Source organism: Cyrtonyx montezumae, unplaced genomic scaffold, assembly GCF_038088225.1.
Source record: "Cyrtonyx montezumae isolate F1298 unplaced genomic scaffold, pur_monq_1.0 scaffold_13, whole genome shotgun sequence".
NCBI classification, from domain to species: Eukaryota; Metazoa; Chordata; class Aves; order Galliformes; family Odontophoridae; genus Cyrtonyx; species Cyrtonyx montezumae.
In genome coordinates this window covers 32,394,276-32,413,070 of record NW_027071859.1, presented here as the reverse complement: position 1 = coordinate 32,413,070, position 18,795 = coordinate 32,394,276, and the positions used below count along the sequence as shown (strand labels likewise).

At 36.7% G+C, this 18,795-nt stretch overlaps 1 protein-coding gene across 1 annotated transcript in view; it reads left to right on the top strand.

Moving 5' to 3' along the window:
- Window positions 1–1,247: 1,247 nt before the first annotated feature.
- The window catches only part of CEP162 (centrosomal protein 162), a 37,821-nt gene continuing 20,273 nt past the window's right edge, over window positions 1,248–18,795 (top strand). The window contains exons 1-14 of the mRNA XM_065730967.1: window positions 1,248–1,288; window positions 1,606–1,709; window positions 5,901–6,033; window positions 8,188–8,298; window positions 10,476–10,625; window positions 12,155–12,301; window positions 12,763–12,948; window positions 13,700–13,753; window positions 14,982–15,049; window positions 15,688–15,715; window positions 16,082–16,204; window positions 16,855–17,046; window positions 17,203–17,284; window positions 18,149–18,413. Of these exons, the coding sequence (XP_065587039.1) occupies window positions 1,650–1,709; window positions 5,901–6,033; window positions 8,188–8,298; window positions 10,476–10,625; window positions 12,155–12,301; window positions 12,763–12,948; window positions 13,700–13,753; window positions 14,982–15,049; window positions 15,688–15,715; window positions 16,082–16,204; window positions 16,855–17,046; window positions 17,203–17,284; window positions 18,149–18,413 (1,599 nt within the window). The 5' untranslated portion in view covers window positions 1,248–1,288; window positions 1,606–1,649. The remainder of the gene's footprint in view (window positions 1,289–1,605; window positions 1,710–5,900; window positions 6,034–8,187; window positions 8,299–10,475; window positions 10,626–12,154; window positions 12,302–12,762; window positions 12,949–13,699; window positions 13,754–14,981; window positions 15,050–15,687; window positions 15,716–16,081; window positions 16,205–16,854; window positions 17,047–17,202; window positions 17,285–18,148; window positions 18,414–18,795) is intronic.

Sequence of the window (18,795 nt, the reverse complement as noted above, 5' to 3'; positions counted from 1 at the left end):
CGGAGCGCCGTCCTGCCGTGACCCCTCATAGCGGGAGCGCTGAGCACCGCCGCACGCCCGCCCGGCTCCGCAGGGCCCCTCCGGCGCTGTTCGCCCGCCGCCCAGCAGGGGGCGCAGCTCCGCGGCACGCCACGTGACCCTGCTGTTTGCCACGGTAACGATGGCCGGCGGAGACAGCTCTCCCCCCCGCCGCAGTCACGCTCCCCCGTCACATGACCTCACGCAGCTCAGGGCGGGTCACGTGGCCCGTTCCCGAGCGGTCAGCTCCGGCGGGCGCTACGGTGTCCGGGAGGGTTTCCGTGGCAACCGCGGCCGCGCGAAAGCTGTAATTCTCCACGGTCTGGAGCGCCTCACGGGCCGCAGATCCCAGCGAGGGGATCGGAAACAGGATTTGCCTCCTGTTTTAAGGGTATGACTACAAAGGGTTCTGAGAGTCGCGTTCCTCTATTTTGTTAGCTTTTATGAGGGGCCGTAGCTTTGAGGTAAATGTAATTGAGCATGTACCAGAAGAAGCAGTTTGTTTTTCTGGCCCGGCTGGAATTAAGTACTGCCTGTTACACTGCTAAAGGAGCTTGTGTCTGCAGCAGCCTTTGGTGGAAAGGTATAAAAGATTACGTGTGTCCTGAGAGGTAACGTCCTTATTCTCCTTACCGTGCTTTCAGAGATGTTTCCGAGTGCTTACATAACAATATCTGGTTTAATTCGACGCATGGGCAGCCTGCTCTTACTGGTTCCGCTCAAACTGTGTGCTGGTGTTTTTTCTTACCTTTCAGAGCCAAAGTGTGGGATGGTCTGAGCATAGAGAAGGATCAGAAGCGGGAAGCATTTCTCACAGGTTGCCTATCACAATCAGTTTACCAGGTAGGTAACAGCCCTGCGTACTGAGTTTTGTTTCATGGTAAAAGCATTTCTGCAAATGTTGAGCCCTTTAATATTTGCATGGTGCTTTGATGCTGGAGATGCTGGAGTAGTTTAATGCTGCCATGCACTCTCAGTTTTGAAGGAAGCCATGAATGTTGAGCACTTCAATAAGCAAAAGCTTCCCGACGTGCTGAGTGTGGGGCATATTTTATACCTGAGAAATCAACAAAGACTTTTGGCAGAGTGCTGTGGGCTTTCTGTGACAGGACACATCAAATTGAATGCCATCTTCCAATCGTGAGGTCTTTCATCTATTTCTGAGTCCCAGGCACAGCAGAGACTAGGAAAGAATACTTAAAATGCCACCTGTTTCCAAATTTGAAAGAAAAAAAAATCATAATAAGAAATAAAAAGCCCTTAAAAATGGGTAGGAATTATTACTGTAGTGTATTCCCATTTGGTCATTGATGAAACTCTTAATTGTGAGTAGTTAAAAGACCTATCTTTTGAAGAATAAAGATGGGACGAGGCATTTTATTTATCCATCAAAATTTTAATACTCAGCCTATTGTTTAGGAAGTTAGTATTTTGCTTATAGAGAACCTGGGTAATGTGTTTGGATTGGGAAGGATGAAATGTGGCAAATTTGTGGAAGTTTTTCTACTTACAGCTCAGTTAAAGTAGCAAATTGCTTGGCTAGATATGATTTTATTTAATTAACTCTATTCTTATTTTAAATCTTAGTACTGAGAGGCAGTTGTTTAGAAGGTAACATCCAGTAACACATTATGGCTCATCAATGTTCAAAAGAAGAATTAGATGAGCAGTTTGAAGAGTTTCTGAAAGAGGTATGTTTCAGAGCAAAGTCACTTCTACATTCTGCATTAAAATACAAAAGAAAAATGGAAGACTATGAAATAGAATGTGTGGCTATGCTTCTATATTTCACAGTTATATTCACATAACTGTGTAATGTGTCACTCTTTGCAACATTATAGCTAACTGTAATTCATTCATATTGGCTTCACTGCAATCAAGAGAATGATTTCATAATTAAACATAACAGTAGACTTCTTTTTCATTAATATTTTAGCTTTCCCAGGTAAATCACTATTTCTGCCTTGACAGTGAGGTACTTTTTAAATTACAATATAAATATAACTTAATTGAGCAGTACTAAGTTGAGAGTACATATATCATCTGAATATTAAGATTCATAAAGTATTTTGGCCATTGATTTTATAATATGATTGATATAACATTTTTGAATTCACTGGGATTATTATTGTAAATAATAAATTGTAACTATTGCTCTGAAGTTGCTTTGAGGAAAAGAGATTTATTCTTTTGATTTATTTATTTTGTGCATCTGACAGAAGTCTGCGCGTGACGACTCCTTGTATTTCATTCTTTATTTGATATGCTCTTCTTGTTCTTTAGTTATTGCTCAGATAGAGTATGATTGGGTTAGAATAATTCAGTACAGCTATTGTGATTTAATTTTTTCCCCCTAAATGGCATCCATCTTTTTTTAAGAAAAGCAAGTGATTTTTTCACAACTCATGTGTTAATATATTTATTTTTTACCATTTCAAACTAGCACTGTTTATGAAGTGTATGCTCCCAATACAGTCACTACAAGCATGTGTTGGTTTCTGTTTCTCTCACTATATACACACTGATGTGCTCTATTGTTTGGGATGTGTGGCTATGTAGATGACATGTGTGACTGAGCATATTAAGTGGGGAGAAAAAGCAAAAACTGTTTCTTAGTAGTTCACAGAAGACTTATTTAAGCAAGTATTTCAGAGAAGAAAGGGAGTAGGGTGTTTTTTTTTCTCTTGTAATTAATTCTTTCTTGCACTTAGTGAAACTCTTGTTTTGAAAGGATAGTACTTGTGTTTGAGATGAAAACAAAGTTAAAAGACAGACTAGGTACAGCTGAATGATGTAGGTCTAGTAGGGGGATTAAATTGAAGAAAGCTTCTGATGTATGCACTGGATTTCTGCAACTATCAGGGAAGAGCATTTTGTAGGCTTTTTTCCATTGCACAAAAAGAAACACAAATCTATAACAGCAATTGCTGCATGCAGAATCATCCGTTCAGTGATTCCTCTCTCAGGTCGTGGCTATTCCAAATTACTTTCTAGAACAGCCCATTGTCATCCATAATTCCTCTTTCTTCTTCACTGTCTACGTAGCTTCCGTGATGCTTCCACTGCCTTCCACCAGCTCTAGCATACTTGCCCTACTGTCACTTTCATTTTCTTTATGTATCATCTGTCATTTTGATGAGCTGGTGAGTGTGCTGATAGTGGGCTGTGAAGTTCCCTTAGGATATGCCATGCAAATTGTTTTTGGGCACAGTGCTTCCATTACTTGCTTTTTTTGATGACACTTTGAACAAAGCACAATTAGAGGGAAAAAAACTAACAAAACTATTACCTGCTTCTAGACTTCTAGGTTGGCTTTTGTTCCACATACTGCTGAGAAGGAAAGGCTGTGTCGCCTTAATTAGGAATCTATAGAATAATACTTAGAAGGGTAATATTTCACGTTTAACCATGTTTGGAAAAAAATGTTTTTGTTTTCTTTATTACAAATCAAATATATTAAGATACCATCATTTGGGGTAGACTTATTTTCTTGAACAAACCTTACTTCGTGAAATAGTTAGGACAACTGCTTATGGGCTCCATATCCAATCCTGCACTTCTTTTTCTCCTAAGTTCCTCCTTGTCTATAGGAGGTAGTAAGGTCAATATTGCCATACAGTTGTCCTAGATATTCAAAATTACTCATTTTGCTTTTATTTTGGTTGTGATTAAACAGCTAATTTCTTTTTTTCTTCCTGTTGACTATGTTCCTGAAAGGCCGAGAAGCTCTGTTATAGGGGACAGAATATAAGGGTTATCTGTGCCACTTATAATGGAATCTGAAAATCCATTACTGGTCTAAAGATTTGATTTTTTTTTTCTTTAATTTTCCTTTTGGAAAATAAATATTTAATTTTCACTGTTAAAACTATGGGCATGCTGAAAAAACTCTAGCATTTTTGTGCCAGTGTTTCTTTTGCTACAACTTTACTGTATGCAGTTGGCAAGATGGCCCGACACAACTTGAGAGCCACAGCTGGGAGTTCTTCTTTAGTTACAATACTCCAGGGATGACCAGCATCACTGAAGTCATGACTGCAGAGTAGATACTGTTAATTGTGAAAGAAACAGCAAGCCACAACAAAACTTGCATTAAAGACCTGTTGGTACTTGCAGCCAGCAAGAATCAACCAAGTCCTTTGAGGACAACTTCTTATATAGTGACTAATGTAAGGAAGTTGTTATTTATAGGATATTTATTAAAAATGTAAGACTTTTTTGTCCTGTGTCACTGAGCCAACATAAAGAAATTGCAATACATCCTGTTTTCTGGCAATTTCGTAATTTACAAAAACTCTGTTTCATTAAATTGCAGGTCTTGGAGCACTCAAATTTTCTTTCGGAGGCTTGGTCAGGCATTTAGTTTTTAATGGTGAAACTGAACATGTTTTTGGTCAGATATACTAGTCAGATTGTGGTTTGTTTGGGTTTTTTTTTCTTTCTTTTTTTTTTTTTTCTTACATGTTGTTCTTACATGAGAATTGGTGTTTGATTTATTGATATTCCTGTGAGGTGTATATACATTGCAAAATTACTAAGAGTTCAGTAATGCTTTTTGTACAGTGAGAGTCTCACAGTGGTGTACAGAAGGTCACTTTAATGAAATATGCTGTTTCACTTTATGTATTAAGCATGTGCAGTCCTATTGCTTCTAGAATTCTGTTTGTGCTCTCACATTTTCGTATTTGTGACTGTTGGGAAAGTAAAGCTTTTGAAATTTTGCCATAACGTGTTTTTCATATGTGAATTCTTCGTGGCTTGCACTTTGTGGCTTTTGCTTACTCTGTTTACTGTGTTCTTTATGACATTTTAGGACATTTGATTTTTAAGATGATGGCTAAAAACCTAGGCTATAAGCAGTATATCACACCCCTTAACCTCATGTTTACTGAATTTAAACACAAAGACTATGTAAGGCTGCAGTGTGCTAGAATAATTCTTTTAATCTTTGGTGCTGGTAGTGGAGGTGGAGAGAGAAAGCAGGAGTCTGCCAAGGGAGGAAAAAGACTGGAATCATCAGGTTTCCTGTGTAGCTTAAGGTGTATTTTCTGCACAAATATAGTTCTTTATTGCATGTCCTGATGCCGAACTGGGGTACTGCCATAAGCCACAAAGACTTAATAAGGGAGAGGACCAGAGATTTTTTTAATATTATTATTATTTTTTTTGAAGTTGCCTCATGTCAGAAAAGTGTTATTACCTTATGAAGCATCTATAGGTCTTTTTCTTCTTGTTGCTCTTCAGTAATTTCAATTTAGACATTGTAGACTTTTTTTTTTTCTCTCCACTGAAGTCAGCCATAATTCTGGATCAGTATAGATAACTGAAAAAATGCATACAGAAGCTTAATAGCAGTCAGTTAGGAATAGCTCTGGCATTTCTATTAATTTGAAGGAAGAAGAGCACCAAGTGCATTTCTGAAATTAAATTTGCCAAGAGCTAGGAAGCTGCTTGTGAAGGTTCACTTTTAGAATATTAATTGATGCCCATGTAAAAAGCCTAGCTAAGCAAAATAGGTTTTACTCTAATGTACTTTTTTTTTTCCTTGCTTTTTATTTAATATTTAGAATTGTAGGCAGGATTTTGTCTGCTTGCTGTATATTGAACTAACATAATGTTCATTTGAGCATATGCTCTACTAAGCAGTTAACTTTTAAGACCTCCGTATCCGGGCAGTAAAGTTATTATTATATTATGTGCAGTGTTGATACACATGAATATGGTTATTGTCTTTTTACTCGGTATTTTTATGCATATACAAAAAAGGCAGAGAGTGGGGAGTGAAGACAAGACAGCCGAACTCAGAGGTTCAAGAACTGTGTTGCTGAAAAGCAATGAGAAAACGTAAAACCTGTTTTTAATCTTGTGTGCAATTGACTCAGCCTCTTTCAGACGATTCACCTGGAAATTCAGAAAAAAAGCTCAGCGTTCTTGAGACACTGGGGCAGCCTAGGAAAAAGGAAACAAAGGATGCGGTGCCGTGGTGGTTAAGCGAGGAGGAGTTGAACGATGGTGGTAAATAATGTAGTTTTGTAGTTTCTTGGCCACAGGGGGTCGGGCTAGTTCTTTCTTTTCACAATGAAATGATTAGAACATTGCATTGCAAATGATGAAACTCAAATGTAATCACGTTTTTCTTTTAAAAAGAGATCATATTCAAGCTGTAAGAAAGCTTAATGCTGTTGGTTTTTTTTCTTGTAGCTTTCAAGTTACTGAAATTTGTAAAGAGTAAATAAGGAGAGTATAGTAATTTGAAAATGTAGCTTAGGATTTGAGCTGAAATATTTGTAGATTTCTTCTGTAACCGACTTACTTCTCATAAAGACTCTAATAACAACAGCAGATGTTTAAAGCACACATTGCTGTTAGTACTCTCAGCATTTCCCTTGCCATAAACCACATCTGAAGGGGAAAAGGGCTGTGACAATGTGGTTGCTGACTGAGTACACACAGTTATAGAAGAAAATACTGTTTGCAATCTTTCCACCTCTAGGTTCCGTTCCATCATTGTTTTCCCCTTTGGTAGTAAGCTGTGTGAGTACAGAGTTTCCACAGCGTGACTGCATCTTGTTCTTGTGGTAATTGGTGGCTTCTTATTTTGATGATTTGAGTAGCTTTGAGCTGGAGCTTAGTAGTTCCAGAAATCATGTTTTCTTATGGTGAGGTTAAGATATCACTGGTAGTCTTCTAATTTCTAGAAGAGCTCTCTCCTGTTAGTATTGCTATAATTCAGTCAAATCTTAATCAGAAATGGTGTAATTTAGTCAAAACCTTAATTGATGTTATGTGGATTCTTAATGTATCTCTGTCTTTTAAGATATTGCTGGAGAACTCCAGTGGATGTGAGGGAGCTCCTATCAGTCAGGCAGTGCAAGGGAGTCATGGTAGTTATGAGGTGGGATTTTCTTACTGCTTTTGAAAAAGACTGAAGGTCAGAATGTATGTGTAGTGATTTAAAATGACAGTTCATGTTACTGTGAGGAATTCAGTGTAGATAGGCTTCTAGAACTGCTCCTTTTTATTTCTTCTTTGTGTTTTTTTGAATTGCTTGCTTTTGCTGATGTGTCAAATTTTTCTCTGTCTGATACTCTTGAGCAGATATATATTGTGTAGTATGTTGCTCAGGTATGTGAATAATGGATTAGTTATTAGGCACAGCAGCATTGCAACATAAGGTGCTGCGAGGGATGAACTGAGGAAGAGTGATCTAGTTTTGTAGCTTTTTGTAAGGTTATTAAATGTGCTCTAAATAGCAAAATAATTGTCCTGCAGAAGCAATAATATTGCTGTGATGATAACAAATAAGGGCATATGCTGAATTTAAATTCTAAATAGTGTAAAATTGGCATTCTTCAAAACCTTTCAGATCCTTGTGTATTCTTGTAGGCTTGAACCTCTGCTTTGGTTTGGAGCTAAGACTCACATGTTACCTGACAGCCTGTTAATAAATATTGTTCTCAAGGTGTTTTACTTAAATTTGATTAATGATAACAAATGTATGAATCTCCTTCACCCCAGTGTAGCATTACAGATACGTCAGCTAGCTCCATATGAGTTCATGTTGTTGGATTACACTGTACTGTGATGTTAATGAAGTACAAAGCCTGGCTAACTAGCTTGAATGATGCACCAAGGTTGTCTCCATTTTGGGGTGTTCATTTTCTCCTCCTTCCTGCTACTGTTCTCTGCTACTTCAGGATCTGTATTGTACATTCCAGAAAGATTTAAGACAAATGAATGGAGGACTGAATATACTATGCATTTATTTGTTAATTGGGTGATTTTTCCAAGGCATGTCATTGTAGAAATGCTGGGAAATAGGTACAGGTTTACACTAATAGCCTGTTTTCATTTAGTTTTGTAGGCTGATAGTAACCTGAGTAAACTATTTCTGTTCATTTAGCTAAGAGAAATAAAGTACTTTTTCAAACAACTCTGCTTATTATCCTAGACACGTTTGAAGTCTGTTCTTCAGCTCTAGGCTTAAATGTGTAAATTATGATTCAAGGTACTGCCTTCCATATTTGACAAGTTAAAGACCTTCCTCTAGCTAATACAGTGTCTATTTGTTTTTGTCACTTAAATGATAAAGATAAATTGGATAATCAGAACTCTTGTCCTGTCTTAACACTTGCCTGTCTCTTCTTGTTGTTTGTTTCACTTTTCAAGATTTTCAAACAAGCTTTGTTAAACTGAGAAATAAGAAGGAAAGGTTGGAGAGCCATGATGAAGTAGTGGAGAATAGCGAACAAAAGATTCCTCATTCAGATTTCCAGTCTGGTATTTTCTTAAATATGTTTTGTTCAGTTTATTTAATATCAGCCTTATTTTAGTAGTGCTTTTCCTGTAGAACATCCTTCACAGGATTTTTGAGCGTAGTTTTCTCACGAAAGCAAGCTGCCACTTAATTGATTTGTCATTTTCAGAAGAAACTAATAAAGTGGGTGAACTTTTGCTTTACATCTTACATCACCGTCGTTAGTGATGTAGGCAGACAGACAGTATTGAATGTAAGGAAACAGGAGGAAAATAACTGGGAGTCTTAACTAGGATCAGCATGGTTCGTAAATAGAAAATATCTTCTCTGTATTTCATAGCTGAGAAAATTAGTATTCTCTGTTCTTTTTGTTTAAGTTGAAAGACTCCAATATGTGTAAGTATTACATGCACTTTCTATGGATATGATGGTTTTCTTTCTGCTGAGCAGCAGGTTGCACCTGTGCATGCTGCATCTGAAATTGAAACAGTACCGTTGGTGTCTTAATGACAAATTCAATGTTTTTAATCTGCAGGAATATTTTAGTTGATGTTTCAGATTTAACCTGTTATGTTATGTTAAATAATATCTCTATGTATAATATAATATCTTTATATATCTTTTATCTATCTGAGGAGAAACTCCAAAGAATAATTAAGAATGATAATTGTTGCTCTGTGAAATACTTTTGTTTAAAGTACAGTGGTAATTAATGTGATGTATAAGGTTAAATACAGTTTTGGTGTTGAATTCAAGACGATTCAGCCATGACAAAGAAATATTTGGCACTTGGTCTTTAGGTGATGTTTGTGACTGTGTAGCCTATAGAATGTTTTCCTTATATAACCTTTCTAGAGTGTATGTCCTTTTTTTTGTAAGCCTCCTTTGCACAAAATAGTTTTAAAGCATCTCGATCTGGGATATAAACACTAAAATTGACTGTGCCTCAAATTAGGCTTAATATTTGAAATAGGAGCTGTGGGAGAAGTTTGGCAGTCATTTCAAATTACTATTTTGAGAGGCCTTGGGTTTTTGCATTGCTTCCAGCAAACTGCATGCTGTCAACATTTCTGGTTTTTCAGTAGATATGGGAGAACACAAAGCTAGAGAAGTGATGTCTCACTAGTGGACATCAGTCATGGGAATAAAGAACCTAAGTGTTGTACCAGGAAAGTTTTTTTTTTAATGTTTTTTATATATTGACTTTTGCCTTGCATCTGCCAAATGCTCACCAACTTCCTTTAGTCGTCTTAGATGTTTCTGATTTGTGTTAGCTTCTGATCAGAAGAACAACGTGATCTTTAAGTCCTTTCCAACCCAGGTCATTCTGTATGATTCAGATCTTCCCACAGTCCTGTTTCTAGACGATGGAAGTACTTGGCTACATTCCCCAGGCAGTCTCTGCTCTCTTATGTAGGATAGCTGTACTAAGAGTTATTTCTGTTAATTCTGGAACTAAGAACCTTCTCTGAATCATCCAGTTTAGAAGCTACTCCCCACCAAGTACTTGCTTGAAATTTTGGACAAGTTAGTCTCGTACCATTCATGTAGTTAGTCTAAGATATATGAAATGCAGAGTATGACAGTCACTTAAGTCTCATGAGAAAGCACAGTTTCCAACATTGGTGTTGTTATGTAAAAATTGATTACTGGTGATGTGAATGGAAGGCATTTGATTTTGGTGGCCACTAAGCAAGTTATCCAATGGTTTTAAGCAGGCAACTGCAGTTCTTTTAACCGCCAGAGGCGAAGGCAGCAGTGATACACATCTTACCTAAGCTTTTCTGCTTTTCTTTTAACTGATCTAGATGCTTTCTTTCAAGATTTGTAGTACAAAATGGCTTGTGTTGTTGAAACAGTTGTGTTAATTTTGTTTACTTTCAAGTAATGTACAAATTGAGCTCCTAGAATAATCTATTTGAATGCAAGGTAAATATGGAATAAGAACTAATAAGCAATTTCTTGTGGTTTTTTGTTTTCTTCTTTATTTAAAAAGCAAAATATATTTTTAGTTTGAGTTGTTTAAGTGCTGACTTTTTAATTTTTAATTATAGCTGCAAAACTGTAGATAATTCAACCTACAAGAAATTGAATTGTGTTACTTTCTCAGATGTGGTGATTTGAATTCTCACATGTTATTTTTCTGTATTCCATGTCTGTTGTGCATTAAAACTCGTAAACTTTTGTGTACACCTGAAAGTAGTTGCCCCCAAATGTTCTTCCAGTACGTCTCCGAGCAAAGCTTTGTCTAAAGTCAAAACGCTGGAAAAATTTCATAAGGACAAGAAAGATTCATATTTAAACGAAGAAGAAGGAAGCCTCACTTCAGATGGCTCTGACAGTCTTAAGGGTAACAAATTTACTGTGTTTTATATGATATTAGAAAGTTAAAAATGCTCAGTTCTCTCAGTCCTGCTCAGATACAGAATTAGACATGAGATTTGAAATGGACGTTTATTATTATAGCTAGGCTTGAGTGCTTGGTATTTATGTTTTTACATTTTCCTCTGCAAATGTTAATAGTTTCACTTATGCACGTGTTTCTTAGATTCTTATTTTAATTGATTCTAAGGAGCAGGACTTGTAAGAATACCACTTACCATGAGGTCCGTGCCAAACACCATTTTAGGAGACTTGCCCCTCTGCTGCCATCTGTCACACAGCAACAAAATGTAACGGAGCATTGATGGGAAGGCTCAGCCTCTACTGTTGTACCACCACCATCTGCCTCTATCATCATGGGCCAACGTCATAACATAGGCAATACTTTCAGAGCATCCACTGTACCTTAATTTGCTGCATTTGGTCATCAGAGATGTACAGAAGATCAAAGCACAAACAGTCCAACATCTTGAATTTTTCATTTTGTCATCTTCGATGTAGTAGCGAAATGTTTTTTATTTAGATGAGTATGACATTTCTTTGAAGAACTCAGTCGTACAAGGGCAGAGTAATAACCTAGAACTGAAAGACTTGGTCAGCACATGGAAGACCTGTCCAGTGCTCTTGATCTGAAGTTACTGATGTATGTATCTCCTTTTTTATTTTGCTGACTGGAGGTTCATGCTGGAAAAGACAGACGTTGTCTCTGTGAGAACTGTGAAGTCATCTCATCTGTCTCTGAATAAAATACATAAACAGCTTTTCTTCCTACGGTCCCAAGAGAATCTCTTAAGAATTTAAGCCTAGAAGTGTGTGTTTTAGGGACAAGCAGAAGGGATTTGGTACAGCTTATTTAACTAGAAATTATGTTTGAAAGCAGAGTTTGCACATAAGTTAATACAGTGGTGTTGAACTCTCTCAAAAATGAAGTTACAGTAAGGGGAGCGACAGTATGTTGCAGTTGTAAAAAGGTACAGAATGGAAGAACTACATTTTCATCAGTGAACTCTAAGGAAGTTTGATTATTTGTTTCTAGAGCATTTGATTTACTACAAATGTAACTGCTAAAGCAATGGCCACAGTTTTTCCAAGTCTGATACTTTCTCTGGGATAATAGAGCAAAGAAAATTAATGGGCTTTTAACAAAGGCTAGGTTCTGGGATTTCTTACCAAAGAAATGTTAATTGTTCTCTATGAGAAGTCTTACAGAAAGTCAGTTTTTATAGTTGTTATATTTATCCCATGTATACAGTAGATTAATTAACTCTAATTAAACAAGGTTTATGTATAATAGAAACTGGGGTAAGACGAACATGATCTATGAGTGAGCATCTTTGTAGCAGTAACAAGATCCCCATTGAAAAAAAAAAAAAGAAAGCAGTTCCAGAAGATGACTGAAATGTCATACAGACTGCTTTTAGGTTGATAGAATCATAGAATCATTAAGGATGGAAAAGACCTCTAAGGTAGTCAGAACCTTTGCAACTTTTCTTCTAGAAATCCTGGAAGCCAGCGAAAGCATTGTCAAGAAAGCTTTGCCACCTACGGGGGAAGCTGATGAGAGTGTGCATCCAGAAAAGATGCAGCTTCAAAAGAGTGATGGGGTCACTTTCTCATTGAGTAGAGACAGTCTGGAAACAAATGGTGAGAACTGAGAGTGCAACTGTTTCATGTTAGTTAGTTCTAAACCTAGGTTATTATTACAAACGATTTCATCTATTTTATTGCTGGTTGGGATCCTTTATTTCTCTCTGCTGCATCTTATGGAACTCCTTAAACTAGTTTGTGATAATTTGGTTGTTGACTCCGTTCTTGAAGGTTGGATCGCTGAGGGCTAGCGATTTTCCACGCTAGGGTCACTTCCACATAGACACCAATATGGAGAAGTAGAAAATGGCGTTTAATAAGGCACAGCAGTTCTTTGTATACATATATCTATCATCATCTACTCCCCTAAGCACACATCATTAATCAGTCTCAGAGCAGGGGAGGTCCTGTTGCATCACATCCCGATGTCCCAGCCACACCTACTACAACATTTGGTACTGGTAAGCTTTTACGAGTCTGTCTGTAGTTAACTGTTTTTATTGTGTTTTCAAATTTAGGTTCCTTTGTAGCTTCTGGTCCTAATCAAAGTAATACAGGAGTTGGATTGGATACCTTGGAAGAACAGGAGGAAAAAGAAAGCTTTTTTGCTAAACTTGAACAAGAAGCTTTATCACCTGTTGATTATGCAAGATTAAATACAGAGCTGAATTCCAGTGATTCTGTAATACAAACACCACTTGTACGGTAATTTAGAGGGAAGAAAAGTTGTAGACTGTGTTTTGGGCATATATGATTTGGGTATCTGAATACAATGACCACCGAGATTCTGTGGGACAAGATTATGTATGTTCTTCTTGGGCGTGTGTAGTGGTTTTTTTCTTTTGAAGACAAGGACAGAAGAGAGCTTAATAAAGAAGAGGAAGAAGTAAGACATGGTTTGGTGTCGAACAAAGATGTTCACCTTCAGTGCAGTTCAATAGTTACAAGTTGATTTAATCTTTGTAGTAGCAAAGTGTAACCGAATGACAAAAGTTAAGAACGGCAGCAGTTGGAAGGTCAGAAGTTCTGGAGAGGGGAAAGAAAGGAGGACGTTCTTTGTTTTTTATTTTGTTCATTGGTTGGGTTGTTTTTGTTTGTTTTTGTATATATATTTTTTGTTAATTCATATTGACCACGTCAGAGCAAGAAGCAAATCTGATAAATTTTTATCTGACCATCTGACGTAGATGTTGAAAGGAATGCAGAAAGGAAGTGATACTAAGGGGTTAGAGTGAGAATTTGAAATACGGAGAGTTGTAAAAATATAAATATTAATAACTGTTGACATTTATCTTTGTTACCTATAGTTTGATCTGATGAACAGATTCAAGTTTCTGATACTTCTTAGAATTAGCGATAACACTTTATAAGTTTAATAAGTTTTATAAATTTAAGAAGTATATGTATATTTTTGCTTTCCAAGAAGAGATGGTAAAGGATTTATTTTGTTTCTTGGAAATGAAGAAAGTGAAAAAGGAGAAGTGGAATCCACACCTGAAGAGAAATGTGGTAATGGTAATAAGCTGTTCACTTGAAAAATCTTGCTTTTTTTAACTTTTTATTATTATTTTTTACGGCGTATGATATTAATTATGAGAGCTTGAATAAACAATGGCAGTATTGCAATCTGTGGATTTGTGTACTGCAGTTCAAATCCGGAGTCTTCAGAAGTCTTCATAGCAGGGCATCAGAGGTTAGCACAGGCTCTTCATATTATAATGGGATGAAATGTAAAGGTCTGGATGGGGGGAAATGATACCACGGGCTTTTATTTTGTTTTGTTCTCTGTGTTGCCTTGGCCTAATGGCAGAAAGCAACTTAGCACTGGGTTTCATGTTCACAGGATAGGCCAGCATCCTCAGTGAATTTTTTTTAGAGTAGTATGTAAGCCAGTTGACTTCTGTTCCCTTATCTCCTGTTGTTGTGGATAAGGCTTAGGTTGATCCAAAAGTTTGATCTGCATTTATCTATAGTTTTAGCATCAGCATTATACAGTATGTCTGTGCAGCTGGTGTGCAGATAGGTGAGTTTAGGAGTTTGCTTTTGACTTCCTGAAAAATATTTTTTATTTTTGAAATCAATTTTAATATATTGTGAACAATGCCAGAAAGGGAAATAGAGGATAAAGGATGAAAAGATCTGTCCATCAAAGGCTTACAAAAACACCTGACCCTGATTTTGAAATAGCTCTTTCTGTTTGAAGTACTCTGTTGTTTTAACTGTCATCTTCCATATTTTTGTTCACATCTGAGTTTGATCTCTTGTTGAGAGATCCCGATACAGCTTACATTTCCCAAATATTGAGAAGGATTCTTTCTAAATTGTAGGAAATCTTTTCTCCTTGGAAGCCTGATTTCTCTGTAGATCACAGGGGGCTGTGGTAGTTCATAGCAGAAACGCTATGGCGACTTTGTAGTTTTGTATCATTTAATCCCAAAGTAGAATATGATTTTATTTATTTATTTATTTTAAGGGTCAATTCCAGTAGGGAAGAAGGAGACAGAGATGAAGTATATCTGGTCATAAAGCAAACTTCATTTTAATTTGGAGATATTACATTAGACTTTTTTTCTGTAGATGTTGTACCGTGCACAGTATCAAAACTTCTGTTTCTCAAAAAGAGTAATAGTAACCGTAGATGTTCTTACCCTAGAGATTGAGTAAGGGAATAGTTTTCCCCGTACTGCTTTGTCTTCTCTGGATATTTCATCTGTTTAATGTTTATTTTACTCTTCAGGCAGCTACAGTGAAGATTTTGAAGAAGAAACAGAGGCTAATCCTGCCCTTAAAACTGAAGGAAGTCAGGTAAGTCAAAATATGTCAGGAGTTTAAGTGCTCAAGCCAAGTGTAACTTAGCAAATGTTTATATTACTTCCTTGAATCATATTAAACTCATATTGAATGTATTGTCCTTAAGAATATAATTGTCATGGGTCTATATTGCTTATTAAGGATATACACTTCTGCGTGACACATCACTATTAGCGTTAAGTTCTTCATAGATTTACCTGCTTACTGCTCCTTTGAATTAAGAACTGTATGGAGAGTCCAGAAATGATGAGCTCTGGCTGGAGCCTCAGCCTCAGAATGACTGTTGAAGTGTTTAAGCTATTTAAGTGGTATTTATGTCAGCAAATGACACAGAGCCATCAGATCTGTATGGAGAAACAGTTTGGACAGAGAGTACAAAATGTATACTGATGGATGTGAACCAAGAAGGTGCAGAGAATACTGTTTCATTTATGCAGAGTAGCACTTTGTTCCCAGTCACTTGCAAGAGGGTTTTTAGAGTACAGGATGCTGAGAGAGGAGAGCTTTAGAGAGAAGTGCATATGCTGGAAGCACTAAGAACTGCTTTAGTTCATAGGTTTTGGGTCTGTATTTTCTTCTATCCTGAAATTCAGAAAGTTTTATTAATTGTTTTATTTGTTTACTTTTCATAGGAACCAAACTCTGTCATGCTGGCTAAAGGTAAAATACAATCTTTCATCAGTGCAAGAATACTAAATGTACCTTTTTGATACTTTTTCATCTGAATTTATTCTTTTGATACTTCAAACCTAATAGTGTTGTGTTCTACTGGAAATCCGTTGGACTGAAATGGTAAAAAATAAATCTGTTAGCACATCAAGGTGATAATCTATGTATGTTTTATTTTTCTAGTTAGTATTTCTGATGCTTGTATTCAGAGTTCTAGCATTAATGGCACTGTAGTTGTCTATGTGGTATTTTTTGCACACTGAAAGCAATAAGATAGTATAAGATAATATCTTCTATAGTGTAGCTAGACTACAAATATGAAAATTGTGGTTTTCTTAACCCTTGTCTTGGTTTTAGTTGTACTACTTGATTCACAAGATTCAACTACAGAACTTCAGAAAGCTGTTGGAACATCAGGTGTAGCTCTAAGTGAACATGATCTGCCCCAGGAAGGTAGTGGAACTGAAATGAACGAAGCAGGTAAAGGTTGTTTAAAAAACAAACAAAATTCCCAAGAGTCTTCACTTGTTCTTATGTTGTCAGTCATCATGAAGCCCTTGGCTTTTATTAACAGATCTTGAGAGAAGGAAGTACTTTTTCAGTAAAAAGCTGTTGCCTTAGCAGAAACACACCTCTTAGCACTTACTAATGTAAAACTGCTTTCTGCATTGCCATCTGATTTAAATATAATCTCCTTCAGTTCACCATAGCTAAAATTTTACTTTGTCAGTGTTCAACACAACTGTAAAATACACAGCAGTATACTGAGATTGTTCCCAAACTGATATCCAGAGCATGACATTGTCATGGCATTTATTAAATGAGTCGTGTCACATATGCTATTAGTTTTAGGGGAAAAAAATACTGGTAGCTGGGGCAGGAAAGGCACAGAAACTGTAGATTTTGCATTAATAGTCAGTAATATAAAGTACTAATTAACTTAATCTCTTTTTTTTTTCTGTAGTAGAAATGATATATGTATAGAGATATATATATATTTTTTTTTCCAAAATGAAAAGCACTGTGCTCACTTGATAACAGTCCAAGCCAGTCATGGAAACAGATAGTGGTGGGATATTTCCCAAGCAGAAGGGTGTATAGTGTCTCTCATGAGCCTGCATTTTCCACAGGTATTTCCTATGGACAAACTACCAGTGACACTGAAGCGTTGCACCGTGCGTATCATCACGTTAATCAGTCTTTGGGAGACACTGCTGAGCAAAAAATAGATGATTCTTCAACAGCCATCTCAAAATGCTTAGTGCAAGTTACTTCACAAAATCATGATCTCTATTCGAAAAACACATCAACTGCTGAGTCAGGTAAATACCCCAAAGGAAAGGATGTTCTTTGCAAGAATGTGAAATAAGTGAGCTATTAAAATCTTTAATACTTAAATCTATGAAATATTTTTAAATGCCCTTTTTACAAATGCATTTTCTAAACATTTAAAAACGATTTTATTTTGCACTAATTAGATATACCTACTGTCGAAGAATTTATGAGACCTATTAAAGGAGATTCCTATAATGCCAGAGGTTTTAATTTGGAACCTGAAAGGTATTTATTTCAGACTGTGTTTAAGAATTTTATGAACTCAAGCTCATTGACTGCTCATGAAAAACAGCTTAAAAAATGATTTGCCTGTTTGTTTGTTTGTTTGTTTTCCCAAGTTAAAGACTGAAATTTCATTATGTTCTGCATTGGCGTTATGGCATTTTACAGAGGACTGTAAAAAGAATATAGGAGATGTCCAAATTTTATTTAGGGAATAAGAAGCAGTGTTTGCCAAGTCATTTTGGATGAGTCTTTCTCAGTCTTGGCAACTATCACAAATAAGATCTCTGCATTTAAGGACCACCTCTATGCATCAGCCCCTCTACACGGGTTTCAGTCCACATCTTATCCTAATTCTCCATCTTCTTCAGTATGGGAAAAGATCACATCATTTTGTTTTGCTTACTCTTGTAATTCTTACTTAACCTATGCTCCATAATTCCTTTAGCTTTACATCCATTTGTGTGTAGTGAATAAACTCTCAACCTTATTGGTCCTGGAGCTGCCAAAAATAGGTTCTGCTTAGTGGATTGGTACTGGGAAGCTAACACACAAATGTACTCTGCAGGAATTACTGTTCATTGTTTTACTAGCACTGACTGCATGCTTGCAGGTGTTTACCCAGTTTGGTACAAAAGCACAAGAGACAGTCTTCTCACATTGTGAATCTTCAACCTGTCTTTTTTGTTTTGATAACTAAATCTGCATGATTGTTCTTTTTTTAAAAAGAGCCTAGTGATCCTTTCAAGTTTGAGTAGTCTATACAGGTGCTACCTAAAGGGAAAATGGCCAGCTTTTTCCAGACTGGCACAAAGGGCAAAAACCTTACTGTATAAATCTTACTGACTTTATTCCTTTCTCTTGTAGTCCTGTGAAGCTGAATGGCAGCACAGTAAATGAACTTGTCAATCACTTACCTTATAAAGAGCACCAGAATGATTCAGTTTGGGAGACAAACTTACTTGAAAAATTTAACAGAGAAGATAGCATCTTTCTGCAAACAGCTGCAAATGAAGACAGCTTTCAGAGGATGACTGAGAAAGAAATTCAGACCACTGAAGTACAACCTGATGTTCTAAGTGAAAAGATAATACAAGACTGTCTGCTTTCTCAAGGCAGCAACAGTAAACAGGTAACAAAAAATCTGTTTGATATAATTTATGTGAAAATACATTCAAAATATACAAGCAGCATGCTGGCCATCAACCTGGCTGGCTTCTCTAATCTTGTTTTCTGTCTGTTTTTCACACTTGCTTCTACCTAATCCATATTAGTCCTCACCTCCACCTAATTTGCAGTACAGGATTTCCACAATCTCCAAATTCTCTTCTCCCTGCATCCCCTTAATTAACCCCACACTCATTCAGGCAGTCACTCCTTCAGCCTGCAAGGCACTGAGGAGAACATCCTGGTGGGTTTTCTACCAGGGCCAGCAGTGTAAACTTTCTCATTTTTTGGTCTTAAGAGTCAGACACTTAGTTTTTATTGATGCAGTTTACAGAATTGCAGAACTG